At 39.7% G+C, this 15,614-nt stretch overlaps 1 protein-coding gene across 5 annotated transcripts in view; it reads right to left on the reverse strand.

Moving 5' to 3' along the window:
* The window catches only part of PDE10A (phosphodiesterase 10A), a 125,749-nt gene extending 110,362 nt beyond the window's left edge, over nucleotides 1-15,387 (reverse strand). For 4 of the 5 annotated variants that reach the window (XM_060692322.2, XM_087882876.1, XM_087882875.1 and 1 more), the window contains exon 1: nucleotides 14,939-15,387. In XM_060692322.2, coding sequence (XP_060548305.1) covers nucleotides 14,939-15,002 — 64 coding nt within the window. In that variant the 5' untranslated portion in view covers nucleotides 15,003-15,387. The remainder of the gene's footprint in view (nucleotides 1-14,938) is intronic. The other variant, XM_087882877.1, reaches the window with a different exon arrangement.
* Nucleotides 15,388-15,614: the final 227 nt, after the last annotated feature.

A 15,614-nucleotide genomic window follows, 5' to 3' on the forward strand; every position in this document is an offset into this window, starting at 1 on the left:
ACATGGAGAATCACATGGAAAGTAATCATTAAATAATTTTTAACAACCAATAGCAATCAAAAGCTGCCTTGGGCTACTTTAACTGTTCCTTACTCAATCCATTCTCAGCTACTAACACCTTTATACAGTATGAAAAGTCAGCTATGAAGTTTCTCATAGTTTAACAAGTGCATAAGAGAGAATAATAAAATTTTGTTTAAATGTTAGTAAATACTGCATAAAGGACAAGGAAAAACTGTGCATAAGAACTAAGTGTAAAGCTCTATAGTCTGCAAAGAGTTGTGTGATGTTAGTGTGACTGATACATTTCATATGATACAGCCTTCCCTTGAAAGTGCACATGAGATACAAATGCTAACAATGCACTGTGTCTGCCTCACTTGCATAAACATCAAACTGTCTTCAACAGGACAAAACTGTTCATTTCCTTTAATGACAGATAAACTGCAAGTGAACTCTACTGGATTCTTGAAAAGTTTTTTTTATTCTCTCATTATTGAAATGAGGATGCATTTTATCTAACAAAATACCAATTCAAATGGAATCCAACAGGAGAAAAGAAATGACATCCTTCAGTCATCCTTGCAACAACTTTCAAAAACAACTTTTTTGCACATTGAGTCTTTTATCAAACTGCTGGAACCATTAAGGCATTGATGAGGATTAGGATTGGCATATTTATTAACTACTTCTTATTCATCTGCCATTAATTGTTACATTTTGTCATAGTCAATACCCTATCAGTGGAGGACCACATCTTGTACATGTTCATTTGACAACTGAAGAGGTTCTTTTCAGTGGTGGGTTCTAATCTGTTTTACCGGTTCACATCGCGCACACGCTTTGCGCGCGAATGCCGTGCACATGCTCGCTTAGCTCGCACACGCATTGAACTTGCACTTTGCGCAAGCGCACTAGGGGAAAAAAAGCTAAGGCGTGGGAATCCCCTCACAGCTGACCAAAAAACAAAGGAAATAAAGGTATAGCGCGGGGGCTGGAGGAGGGCCAAACTGACATTCATAGTGAACCGGTTCTCTCTCCTATGAATATTTCCACTACCGGCTCTCCCGAACTGGGGAGAACTGGTAGCAAACCATCACTGGTTCTTTTTTTCTATTGTGGTATCCATTGTGTGGACTACATTTGTTTTAAAAATAAAGAATGCACCAGTCTTGTCACAATTCAGGTACATGCTGAAAAATGCTAGTATTTGATACAACCTCTTCACTATCCTCATCCATAGTTTTACAGATAAATATTTAAATTTATGTGATGCAACATGTAATGAATTAGGACAGCTGCCCCCAACTTTTCCTGCTTGGTGGACCAGCATGGGGGGAGAAGGGATGATTGTGTGTGAGTGGCAAGCAGGCACATGAGCTCACACAAATGGAGCTTCACACGTGAGCACCCGCCACGCATGGAAGTAGTAGTGGGCCGCAGCCCGGGGATTGGGGATTTCTGAATTAGGACACCATAATAACTAAACATGCCTGGGTATCTTCACAATAGCAGAGTCAAAGACAAGATCCTTAGTTAGACTGATTCAATTATGATTCCAATCTTTAGGATATATAGTGTTTCTGTATAATATCATTTAATTTTCTGATCTCTTTATCTTGTGTTAACTCACTGATATTCTATTCTGTGTCCCACCCGGTTTAAACTATTGAGAATTGTGTCAATGGCTGTACTATAATCTGGGTAGGAGAGGATTTTAGTTGGTTTGTGTGCTATGGTGGTCAGTGGTGGGTTTCTACCAATTCGCCTTGGTTTGGGAAAATCAGTAGCGGTGGCGGCAGTCCGCCCACTCGCCCAGATGTCATCACGGATGCTCTGCGCATGTGCAGGTGGTCATGTGCATGCACATAAGGTTATGTGCATGCGCAGAAGCGCTGCGCGCGAGCAAAGCAAGCACACGCACACTCACAGTTTCGAACCAGTAGCAAAGGTAAGAGAAACCCACTACTGATGGTGATATAGTAGTTGTAAAAGATCAGATACTTTTTAATAAAGAAGCATGGATATCCATTTTGTCGGAAGATGTTTTATAGGCAATGTTTCCCTTTTCTGGTGTTCTGGACTGCTGCAGTATGTTTATAGTCATTTGAATAATGTTCTTGCACGTCTCCTTTTCTGGGAGGTTGGGTTGTTAGTCTGGTAAAAGAGCACTTGGTAAGTGTGGGTTGTTTTTCCAATAGAATTACATTTCTAATTTGCTGCTCTTTCTTCTGCTGATGAGTATATCAAGGTAGAGTAGTCTGTTATTGCTTTCTTCTTCTCTTGTGAATGTTATTCCTTTTAAAATGTGAATTGTTTCATGTGTCTTTTAGATTGTTTTGTGTGTCTTCCCTTAACAAAACAAAAAATAAAAAAGTTGTTCCTTCTTATTATGACAAGATGTCATCTAAATTCCAGATCCATACTTTCAGTTGTATATGGTAGAGTGCTATAGTTTCTAGATATTGCATTATGGTCTCTGCTATGTCCTGAGTGGTGATCCCTAGGTGCTTCTCTAATTCGTTGGTATATTTGTCCATCACTCGTAATAGGTGGTGAAACAAAGGTTAAAAATGTCCATGATTCTGAGTATTTCAGTTAACTAGGTTGTGTTGTGTAGTACCACAGCTAAAGATTCTTTCATTAGTTATGGAGCTATGGACATAAAATCCTTGTTATATCGAATTAAACCATGTTAACTTTTTCTATGTTTAGGTCTTTGATTTTTCTGGAGGCAACTTAATGGGAAGTTGATAGAATTTGTTCCCCTCTATCAAATTTCCAAGTTTTTTCTGTAAGTTCTTTGCCTATGTTGTATGTTGGGGTCCCTGGTAACAATACAATTAGATGAAGGTATGTTGGGCTTGTGTATTTGTGGACTAGGACAATGTGTTCAGAAGTTACTGATATGACTTGTTACTACTCTTTAATTTTTTAGTAAAATTGCAGCAAAGAGAATTTGAGGAAATGCCTCTTCCCAATGACATCTACCCATCCCAGCAGGTCCAGCAGAAGAGGTTTGTTGCAGGTTCTGTCCAATAGAGGATGTCATCTGGTAGGACCCAGAAGTAGGATGTTTTCTGCAGCTCCACCTGCCCTACCTCAGACTCACTGAGATCAGGCTGGTTACAGATTTGATGGCCTTCTACAAAAGCCTGCAGAACAGGCTTTGTCATCTGGCCTGGGGTTCAGATAGTGGTGTGGCAGTATCGTTCTTGAATTGCTGTGCTCCCCAAGTGACTGTACTGTATGGATTTGAATTGATTTTTACACGTTGCTTATATATATATTATTCTTTTTTCGTAGGTCTTTATGTGTATTTTTCTCTCAGCCAGGTTTTTCCTACGTAAATCAAGATATTTAAATCAAGAACTATGGCTGTATAAAGATCTTGATTTACGTAGGAAAAATCTGGCTGAGATATATATATATATATATTATTATTATTATTATTATTATTATTAATTAAATTTCTATACCGCCCTTCTCCAAATAGGACTCAGGGCGGTGCACAGCCTAAGTAAAAACAGAGCATACAAAATTTAAAAAACAGTATTAAAATAATTAAATATTCTGGCCGTAAATTAAAACAGCCCAATTTAAAATCAATTTAAAATTTAGCTCAAGCCAGCCCAGCTAGTTGAAATAAATAGGTTTTCAGGGCCCGACGAAAAATCCGGAGGTCTGTTATTATACGTAACTCTGGGGAAAGGTTATTCCAGAGGGTGGGCGCCGTCACAGAGAAGGCTCTCCCCCTGGGGGTCGCCAGCCGACATTGTCTGGCAGACGGCACCCTGAGGAGGCCCACTCTGTGCGAGCGTACTGGCCGGTGGGAGGCTATTGGTGGCAGAAGGCGGTCTCGTAAGTACCCCGGCCCTAAGCCATGGAGCGCTTTAAAGGTGGTCACCAACACCTTGAAGCGCACCCGGAAGACCACCAGGAGCCAGTGCAGCTCGCGCAGGAGAGGTGTCACATGGGAGCGCCTCGTCGCCCCCATAATCCCCTGCGCGGCCGCGTTCTGGACCAGCTGGAGCCTCCGGGTGCACCCCAGGGGGAGCCCCATGTAGAGAGCGTTGCAATAGTCCAGGCGGGAAGTGACTAGTGCCTGAGTGACTGTGCGTAGAGAGTCCCGATCTAGAAAGGGGCGCAACTGGCGTATCAGGCGAACCTGATAAAAAGCCCCCCTGGCCACGGCTGTCAAATGATCTTCTAGAGACAGCCGTGCGTCCAGGAGGACGCCCAAGTTGCGAGCCCTCTCCGTGGGGGCGAGTGATTCGCCCCCAATAGCCAGCGATGGCGTCAGCTGGCTATATCGGGACGCTGGAAGCCACAGCCACTCGGTCTTGGAGGGGTTGAGTCAGAGCCTGTTTCTCCCCATCCAGGCCCGCACGGCCTCCAGGCACTGGGACATCACTTCAAGGGCATCGTTGGGGTGGCCTGGGGTGGAGATGTACAGCTGGGTGTCATCAGCGTACTGATGGAACTCCACCCCGAAGCCACGGATGATCTCACCCAGCGGCTTTACATAAATGTTGAACAGAAGGGGCGAGAGGACCGACCCTTGTGGCACCCCACAAGCAAGGTGCCTCGGGGTCGACCGCTGCCCCCCCGTCAACACAGATTGCGACCGGTCAGAGAGGTAGGAGGAGAACCACCGCAGAACGGTGTCCCCCACCCGCAACGCCGCCAACCGGTGCAACATGATACCATGGTCGATGGTATCAAAAGCCGCTGAGAGGTCTAACAGCACCAGGATAGAGGAGCAACCCCTATCCCGAGCCCTCCAGAGATCATCCACCAACGCGACCAATGCCGTTTCCGTGCTGTGCCCAGGCCGGAAGCCGGATTGGAGCGGGTCTAGATAGACAGTTTCATCCAGGTACCGGGGAAGCTGTTGCGCTACCACACTCTCAACAACCTTCGCAACAAAGCGAAGGTTGGAGACTGGACGATAGTTAGCCAAAACAGCCGGATCCAGAGAGGGCTTCTTGAGGAGGGGCCTCACAACCGCTTCTTTCAAAGCGGCCGGCAGGACCCCCTCACTCAAAGAAGCGTTAACAATCTTCTGGAGCCAGCCTCGTGTCACCTCCCGGGAAGCCAGTACCAACCAGGAGGGACACGGGTCCAATAAACATGTGGTCGCGTTCAGCCATCCCAGGATCCTGTCCATGTCCTCGGGAGCCACAGGATCAAACTCCCCCCCGATAACACTCTCAAGACCTGCCTCAGTCATCCCGTCCGGACATACCCAGTCAGAGGCCAGCCCTTCCCGAATCTGAGCGATTTTGTCATACAGATACTGCACAAAGTCCTCAGCTATTATTATATATTAGACAGATGCAGTGGCTCAGTGGCTAAGATGCTGAGCTTGTTGATCAAAAGATCAGCAGTTCAGCGGTTTGAATCCCTAGTGCCACATAACAGGGTGAGCTCCCGTTACTTGTCCCAGCTTCTGCAACCTAGCAGTTCGAAAGCGCGTAAAAAATGCAAGTAGAAAAATAGGGACCACCTTTGGTGGGAAGGTAACAGTGTTCCGTGCGCCTTTGGGGTTTAGTTGTGCCGGCCACATGACCACGGAGACGTCTTCGGACAGCGCTGGCTCTTCGGCTTTGAAACAGAGATGAGCACCACCCTCTAGAGTTGGGAACAACTAGCACATATGTGCAAGGGGAACTTTTACCTTTATTGCTTATATGACTTTTATTTTTTTATATTTCTGGTACTATTTTATGTTTTAATTGTAAGTTGCTCAGAATCACAAATGTAATATGCATTAAAAAAAGAGAAAGATAAAAAGGAAGAAAAATAATAAGAATATAATAAATAAAGCCAAGCATATCTTTCCAGTTGGGTGATTTAATGATATCTGCTAATATGCTTACATACACATACACACCATGCAATAACAAGCAGAAAACCATTATGTTCACTTTCTCGAATAGTAGTTTCCTAATTTTCAAATTGTTCAAAAATTGAATTATATTTCCTCTTATTTCGCTGGATTCCCTCTGCACTTGTTAATTACATCAAAGAATTCTGTTATAGTTTATCCTCTTCTCCTAATATCATTGTACTTTACCAACAAACACAAGTGAATGCCCAAACCAAGAGATTCTATGATTATTTGGTATTTTCTACCTTTGTATATGAAAAGCACAAAAAAAACCCTCTGTTTTAGGATCAAAGGTGACTGTGCTGAAATAGCTATTGTCTCCTCTGAATCAAGAATTAATCTCTGTACATGTTAGAGGAAGTCACAAGATTTACTTAAGCCAAATAAGCTTCCATTCTCATATTTCAGAAGTAAGTAAGCAGCAATCAGGTTTTGTATTTAAAATTAAGGTTATAGATACTGGTACTTCATTTGAAGGCTTAAATTGGAACTCTGGAAACAGGCTGCTCAGCTCTCAATTTTCATGCAAATGTCTACATCTAAAGCAAGTTTGAGAAAAGTAAGGCTCTTTAACATAGTGATCAAAACATGAGTAACTCTTTTTTTCAGCAGAATGGTAAGAAATTTTCAACCCAGGTACAGTTTTAGGGAGGGATGAAATATGCCAGAATTCATAAAAATCCATGCAGTGTGTTCAAGTTATACTCCTATTGAAATTTCATTTTTAGGAAAAGCCATTTTTTATTTTTGTGAGATAAAATTCAACAATACTTAGAGCAATATTATTCTTATCACGATGTACAATCTTGCTGAATTTCAAACAAATGAATTAAAAACAGGCTTTGCAAAGAGAATATATCTTCAGAATTCCACAGAAGAAATTAGTTGCTGACAAGCCAACTCAGATTAACAAACAAGTTTGCCATCAGATACATAAATGTCACCAAAGACAGGCCGATTATAACCTGATTACAAGTCTTTTCATTTCAATCATACCTGTAAGTCACTGGATCCAAAACACCCACTTCTTCTCACTACCACTTTTACATGACCTATGAAAGGCTAAGACATATAAAGAACAATTGTTGGGAATAGGGAAGAACATGACTTTTACTTAGTATGGGAAAAGTGGTATAGTTGGTTGAAAGATAGGAAAGAGATGAAGCAATAGGAAGTAAATAAAATGACCAAATGTAATATGATGGAAACAAAGAACAGACATAGGTCAACAAAGATCAATATTAGATAGATAAAAGGGAATGACCAAATAAGGAAGACTCAAAATACAAAGAGAAATGTATATTATAGTTGCGACAAACTGGACATGTATTGAAATGGATATTTATATGTTTTTATGTTTTGTATGTTTCATTGTTCTGTTTAATAAATAAAAATTGGAGGAAAAAAAAAGAACAATTGTTGTCTAGTTGTCTAGTTTAATGAAAAGAAGGACTAGGTGTGACATGATAGCAGTGTTCCAATATCTGCCACAAAGAAAAGGGAGTCAAGCTATTCTCCAAAGCACTGGAGGGCAGGATAAGAAGCAATGCATGGAAACTAATCAAGGAGAGAAGCAACTTAGAACTAAGGAGAAATTTCCTGACCATTAGAACAATTAATCAGTGGAACAACTTGCCTCCAGAAGTTGTGAATGCTCCAACACTGGAAGTTTTTAAGAAGAGATTGGATAACCATTTGTCTGAAATGGTATAGGGATTCCTGCCTAAGCAGGGGGTTGGACTAGAAGACCTCCAAGGTCCCTTCCAACTTTGTTATTCTATTCTGTCCTGTCCTGTCCTGTCCTGTCCTGTCCTGTCCTGTCCTATCCTATCCTATCCTATCCTATCCTATCCTATCCTATCCTATCCTATCCTATTCCCACGTTCATATCATCATCACCTTGTATACCATGTCAGAGTTCCAAATCAGAACTTTATGGGCAACAAATTATAGAATAATTAAAACATTTTTTGAATTATCTTGCTACGATATGCAACTCAGGCTTCAGCCTAATCTAGTACATAGGAGGCAGTTCAGAAGTTTTAAAAAAAAGAATTATATGATAAATGTGTTGTTTGGATTAGAAGCAACCTTACAAGCAGCAGAAGCAACTTCAGTTTAGGTAAAGGCCATACCTGAACTATCAAATGAGCAATTCCTGTCACATCAATTAAATTCCACATATAGTTTCTGAATTTATACCAGGGCAATAAGAACCTTCATTTTTAAGTAGTCTCTACATGGGTATTTGAACATCTGACTATTCAAATATTAGTACTGTAATATCACTTTATGAAAAATAGATTGGAATGAATTATTTGCAGTTTATCAACCAGCAGAGGGAGTACAATATACTAAATTGAACTTATCTCTTTTAAATATTAAAACACATTTCAAACAGTGTTGTGAAATAATTTGCAAATGCATTACAAAAAATAGAAATGCATGGACAGAACTGTAAGGAAAAGATCTTATCCTGGAAAAAGGTTTAAGTATCTAAACAGTTTTTAATTTTAATGGCCATTATATTATTATTAATAATCATTAAATATTAACGTTAATTGTCAATAATTCTTAAGATTTATACCTGACCTTTCCTCCAGGAATCTAGGTTACTTATGTCCTTTTCCCACGTGTATAAATTGCAAACTAAAAAGTAAAATAACAGTTTCAGCATTTTAATAGATCTGTTAAAATATTTATGCATAAAATAGTAACAATTCTAATCAGCTGCCATCGATAAATTTGAAACAGCTAGTTAAGATAGTAAAAAAAAAATTAAAAATCTGTATACATGGAAATAGAATCTGATGTCTTACTGATGATAAAATGAAGCCACGCACAGCCAACACATGAGGAAAAGTGGCATCCAGTTGTGTTCATGTACAATTGATATATTTGTTCTTTAGGTCCTTGTAAGTTATTGACTGGACACATGCATAACTTTCATAAAAGAACCAGGAGCAATGTTTTACTTGCTGAATGTTTCCAACCCCCCTTCTTCCTGATACATTTACGTATATCCTATAAGGCAGTGAGAAGGCTATGTACTGCAAGAAATTTGTAAATACAAAACACGTATACCTTGCTTCAGTGAATTGGATTTAAATCCACATATTTTTTTGTTTGTCCTTGGTAGAAAACATAACCTGTCATCATTGCTACTGAATAACTTTTAATCTTGCTAAGACACCTTGAAGTCGGTGACTATGAAATAACACAGTTTGCACAGAAAGACAGTAACACAACAGTACCCTGAGGTATTAAAATTACATGAAACAAGTGCCAGGATGAATTTTTGCTGTTACCCTAGATTAAAAATAATGACTAAAACAAGTGAATCTCTTTTTCTGTATTATTAAGATCAACGTTACTTAAACAATGTAATGAAATCACATGGTAAAAGTTAAATCACCTTCCTATAGCCCCACCAAAAAGAAAAAAATGAAAATAAATATAAAGCATTTTAAAATGTTCTTTGAATTATAGATCCAATAACTTTCTAGTTAATCACACCTTGATAATAATCCAGTTATTATTTTTTAAAAAAACATAATACTCTCTCAGTAATTTGTAGATTATGTAAAATCAGATCTTTTGATACTAGCACCTAAGAGTTAGATAGTAAAAGATACATAGAAGGTAGCAAAATATTCACATTACTTATGTCGCAGGAAAAAAACAACTGTATGGATTTGTGGATGGTGATATAAGTAGAACTATGTGGTAGTCATACAATAAAGTGCAATAAGTTATGCTTTAAACATATTTGCATCTCTCTGCAAATTATCCATTTTCCTGATACTATTTTCTGAAAAGCAATATCTTACTAAATAGTTCACAATGCAGTTCTTATTTGTGTCTGAATAAATATCTCCTGTTATTGCATGCTCCAGGTCCAAAAACTATCATCAGAGAATGAGATTTCAGATTGATTACTGAACAAACAGCTAGCTACTTGAAAACTTGAGCTCAAGATCTGTATCCTCCAAAAGCAAAGTTCAAGATCCAAATATTTACACATCCACCAGTTTAAACACAATCAGAAAAGTAGCTATAACATTTCACAGTTCCAGGATATTCAAATGATATAAAGACTAGACCAACAGTATAATACTAGATGTGGGCATAAAATTTCACTCAGGATTACAACATTACTTGTGAACATAGATTGTTCTTTCTTGCCTGAAGGCTGTCAGTAACTTTGCCTAAAACAGTATCAGTCTCTTACTTTGCTCTGCATCCTAGAGTCTTTAACCATACAGGATCTCTCTAATTTAAACTTTATAATTTTGTCTTAGAATCCAACTCTCCTGCATATCTCCTTCTTCTTTGGAAACTTCTGTTTCAACCTAGTTTGGCTTCTAATCCTGCTTTCCAGTTTTACGGTTGGTCACACAGTCAGGTAGATGTTTAGACTTATCTGTCATTTTTTTTAAAAAAAAATTAGATTTATTTTGTTTAATATGATTTTTTTAAAAAAATAATTTTATTAATTTTTTTAAAACAAAAAAAGAATTTTTTACAATTTCCTTTTTTTCTACATTTTCGCATCAGTAAACATTTCTTACATATCTATTTTTCTCCCTTACTTCAATTTACCATTTATACATATGATTCTAATATTGATTTATATACATAAAGGTAACAATGTACTCAATTTCAATCATACATTGTGTTCGTTCCATTTCCACTTGTTTGTTACTACATTTCAACTCCTATATCTTCCTCATTTACTCTTTTCTTGCCTTTTATACCTCTCCTCTAACCATTCATACCATTTCTCCCATACTATGTAGTATTCTGTTTCCTCCTTTTCGTGTATTTCTTTTGTGAGCTTGTCCATCTTTGCTCACTCCAAAACTTTTCTAATCAAATTTTCTTCCATTAGTGTATTATTATTTTTCCAATTTTGTGCATATATTATTCTTGCCACTGTTGTAATATGTATAATTAAATATTGTATTTTTTGTCATATGTCCCTGGAAGTCTTCCTAACAAAAATATTTCTGGCTTAATACATCTGTCATTTTTATCTACCTATTAAGCCCTCCCCAAGGATCTGGAACAATCTGGAATGAGCTGTCGTGGGTGCACCTAGGTACACCCACATTACACCAATTCTCCGCGAGCTGCACTGGCTCCCTATTGGTCTCCAGTCACAATTCAAGGTGTTGGTTATTACCTTTAAAGCTCTACATGGCTCAGAGCCAGGGTATCTTCGAGACCACCTTCTACCACATAACTCCCAACGACTGATAAGATCCCACAGAGTTGGTCTCCTCCGGGTCCCATCAGCTAAACAATGCCGGCTGGCGGACCCGTGGGGGAGGGCCTTCTTTGTGGTTGCCCCAGCTCTCTGGAACCAGTTACCTCCTGAGGTCCAGACCATCCCCACCCTATTGGCTTCCGAAAAGCGGTGAAGACCTGGCTTTTCCAGCAGGCCTGGAGTCGTTGATCTCGCTCTTGCAATCCAGCGAGATTCGGCCATGAATGGTGTGAATGACTTTTAATGTTTTTAATTTTTAAATGTTTTTAATAATGATTTTAAATGCATTGTGAGCCGCCCTGAGTTTTCGGAGAGGGGCGGAATACAAATTGAATGAATGAATAAATAAATGAATAAATGAATAAATGAATAAATAAATAAATAAATAAATAAATAAATAAATAAATAAATAAAATTATTATGGTTAATCACACCATCAAACAAACGTTTAGACTGGATTAAGCACTTTTATCCACTTGTGCCTTCCCAAGAATCTGGGATATCTGCCTAGATATGGTTTAATGATGCTAATTATGATTTGTCACACAGTCAGCCAGACATATTATTATTATTATTATTATTATTATTATTATTATTATTATTATTATTATTTAAATGTACATGCTGCTCAACTACCAGTGACTCTGGGATAATTCGGCTTGACTCAAGTCAACCTAGCTTAATACTGATTAGGGGTCTTTGGGGGTCTTCATAGACAGTATTCTATGTAAGGCATGTGCTTCTGCCTCTGCTTACTGGGGAAGAAAATATCTCTCATTTGGAAAATATTTAAAAAATCATTTTATCAGTTCAATAATTAGCCCCCATCAAAATGTTTCCTCAGCATCCTTTCAAGTAAAGGATCTCCAATGATATTTCTGACTTACTAAGCCTGTCGTAATCAAACCCCACAATCCTTCATTATTTGCTATCCAGTGGAAAAATGTAAGAGGATGGAAAACCTATTGCATTACTTATATAACAAGTTGATCTTAACGGGAGAGTTCTCAGAAGGAAGTATTTTCTGTAAACTCTTTATGAAAGTCATTTAATCAAGTATACAAAACAACAGCATGAGAATTCTGCAACATTTTAGAACAAAGTGCTTTGGACTGAGGAAACAAAAATCAAACTGTCTGCAATCTTTCAAGATGTATTTGGAGAAAAAGAATGACACATTTGATGAAAAGAGCAATCGGTCAACTTATATAGCGGTATTATGTTTTGGGGTCGTGTGCCAGTGACATAGGAAATATTGGGTATAGGAAAGGAAGAATGTATTCTACTAAATATCAACATGTTGTAGAAACTAATATCCCAAAAGTCGGTGAAAGAAATTGAAGATGAAAAAAGGTGGGGGGCTGGACGTTTCAGGCAAGACCACAATTCAAAATATCCCTACACATCAAACAAGAATTACAAGAAAATATAAAGATTTTAGCAATGCTTTTACAGTTTTTGGCAGTGGTTTGCTCTCCAAGCTTGTTTTAATTTAGTTTCTGAATGTTTCGTTACCAAACTAGGTAACATAGCAGGATTTTCTTGTCCTATTTTCCTTAACTTACACAAGTCAGTTGGTCATGTGGTCAGTTGGTCATGTGATTGGTTGTTTGTTTGGACCTCTATTTAAATTCTGAGCAGCTCATTGGTTCTCTTATTGATTACTAGTATGAATGGTCTGATTTCTTACATATTCATACGCTGGATCTAGATGAATATGCTTGATAATTGTTCCTTTGGTACAATACAAATTTATGTATGGAAATGCCTTTATAGTCCTCAGGCTTATTACTGAAAATCTGTCAGGTTGTTTCAAACATCAATGCATAAAAGAAGACCTAAAGTATTTTTGAGCTAGAAGATTTCAGCAAGGAAGAGTGAGAAAAAATCCAAAAGAATAAAATAATTCTTAGCTGGTTAGGAGAAACATTTGGAAGCTGTTGTTTCTCCCCAAAGGGAATGTTACATGATACTTGTTAGAAGGATGTGCAAACTTTTTTACCTAATATTTACTTCTTGTTTTTTTAGTTTGCATTTGTAAACAACTGAAAATAAACAAGAAGTTTGCATTCAAATATACAGGAAGATGTTATGTTGAACTTTATACTGTATTAGTTTCTGTTTACACAACAATTCTTGAAATGCACAATTTGACCAGAGATGTGTACGCCCCATTATATTATACCATAGCTTTATGACAAGCGTAAATGTTATTTCCTCTGAATTTCTTCCTTATGCAAAATATTTGCTATATATTTTATATGCATATATCTCCATCTCCATCCCCCCCTATATATATAGAGAGGGGGGAGGGAGGGAGGGAGAGAGAGGGAGAGGGAGAGGGTGAGACTGAGAGTGTGTGTTTAGGAGAAAAAAATAATCCTTCACTTCATGAAGTCTAATGGACACTTCTATAACTGGAATACACACAGAGTTTAAAAGAAACATTGAAAAAAAAGAGGCAGTTTGCAAGTGATTTGGTAGTATTCTATAAAATGAAGGAGATCTACAGAAATGGCCAATCACTATAACATTAGTAACATGCTGTGTGCAATTACTCCATAGGACAAAGATAGTCCAATACTTATTTCGGATTCATATAAAGTGCCAAGAACTTTTTAATTCTGTTCTAACAAGCTCACCAATTAACCCAGAAGGCACAAACTGAACGGTTGGAAAAAATATTTAAATAATTAGAATCATGTGGATGATTTTTTTTCTATGTACCGTTTACACACTTTTGTCACAAGCCCTAATTATTCAGTCTGCTTCTGAGTTAAGGGGTCCCTTTTCTATTTCTTTGGCAATGCTGAATGGTTATATTTTGAGTCATTTCATTGCTAGCAAGTCAGTAAACAATAAACTCATTTCTTTTTCATTAACAAGCAAAGACTGTGGGTTTAAAATCTTGGTGCTGCATACCCGGGGTTTGTTTTGTTTCTTTGAACAGTTGTAGTCAAAACATCAAGTATCATCTACTCTACGCCATTCAATATGTACATTTCACCTGGGAACAAATGCAAAAAGAGCTGGCCAAAACAGATAAATACAATTTCCAGTTTCAGAAAGAAACAGCTTTCTTTCTTTTTAATCCCTCCCTGGCATGATAAGAAGTTTTCTCTGCTTTTTCTTCTACTCTATAGCAAATATTTGTAGCTCAGGATTGAAACGAAGGGGCCCTTGGTGCTCTCTCAGCTTGGTTATAACCAAACTCAGAGAACATCAAGGACCTCTCATTTCTCTACTCTGTATGTTTCGTCAGGAAAAGTTCTGAAATCTGGTGTGTTGTGTCCCAGGAAACAGTTGTGGAGAGCAGCACAGCGTTCCTTGCCAAGGAAATATGCTCTGAAGCAAGCAAAGGCTTTTTATGTTTAATGCATCCAGGAGCCAATTCTTACCCAGCCTTACATGGAAAGTCTGCATCGAGAGAAACTCCTTTCCAAAAGGAACTTCAGCACAGTAACTCGTAGTTTAACTCCAATCGTCCTGCGACTTTGGTCTTCTTCCTTCCCCTATCTTCCAGACGAGCAAGTGTTCCCCGCCGCTCTCGCCTTTCCATCCGTAGATAGGTGGGACCCACACGCACACACACGCGCGCGCACATTCATTTTTTCCAAGCGGAGGGTTTGCCCGAGGACTTCCCAACCCAACCCGTTGCCCTCTTCTCCCGGTGTGTGTGTGTGTGTCAAGGATAGAAAAGCAAAACCCTTCTGCACCCAAGCCACCTCTCTTCTCCCTCCGCCCACCCCCCACCCCCCATCAACCCCAGCACCTACTTGCGCTCAAGAAACACTCGGTAAAGCGTCTAAAGCAGCTGGCCGACGAAGATCCATCTTCCATGGCTAGCCTTAGCAAAGGGGAGCAGAGACGGAAGGGAAAGGGAAAGATGCCTTTGTTGCTGCTGCTGCTGCTGCCGCCGCCTGAACACCCTGCCCCTGCCTGTCGGGCGGTCGCCACCGGCGGCCACTCTTCCTCCCGCTTGATTGTAGGTCCACGGAGAACCAGAAGGGCAGGAGGAACGATCCCCGCTGCCAGCGACGCCGACCGGTGGCGCCTTTAGAGGTGGAAGGCAGCAGGGTGGAGGAAAGGGGCGTCAAGTCGCTTGCCGCCGCCGCCGCCGCCGCCGCCGCCGGAGTAGGCAATCCAAGGGAAGTGCTATCGCTCCACCATCTCTCGCGACCGCCTCGCTTGCTTGGCTGGCTTTTCTCCCCTCCTTCCCGCCCGCGGGGACTCGAGGGGCTTCGATAGAAGATGAGGAAAGGAGGAAGAAGAAGAAGAGGCGGCGGCGGCACGAAGTCAAAGGAAGATGGAGAAGGGGAGGGGAGGGGAGGGAAAGGAGGAGATTGGAGGAGCCGCTTTGTTGCGTTGGAGACGATGCTGCAGGAAACTGTCCCTTTTCGCGTAGCCGCCGCCGCCGCCGCCGCCGCTGCTACGAGAGCGCGGGAGGAGCTG

Source organism: Pantherophis guttatus, chromosome 1 (genome assembly GCF_059756535.1).
Source record: "Pantherophis guttatus breed Tessera chromosome 1, ASM5975653v1, whole genome shotgun sequence".
Lineage (NCBI taxonomy): Eukaryota > Metazoa > Chordata > Lepidosauria > Squamata > Colubridae > Pantherophis > Pantherophis guttatus.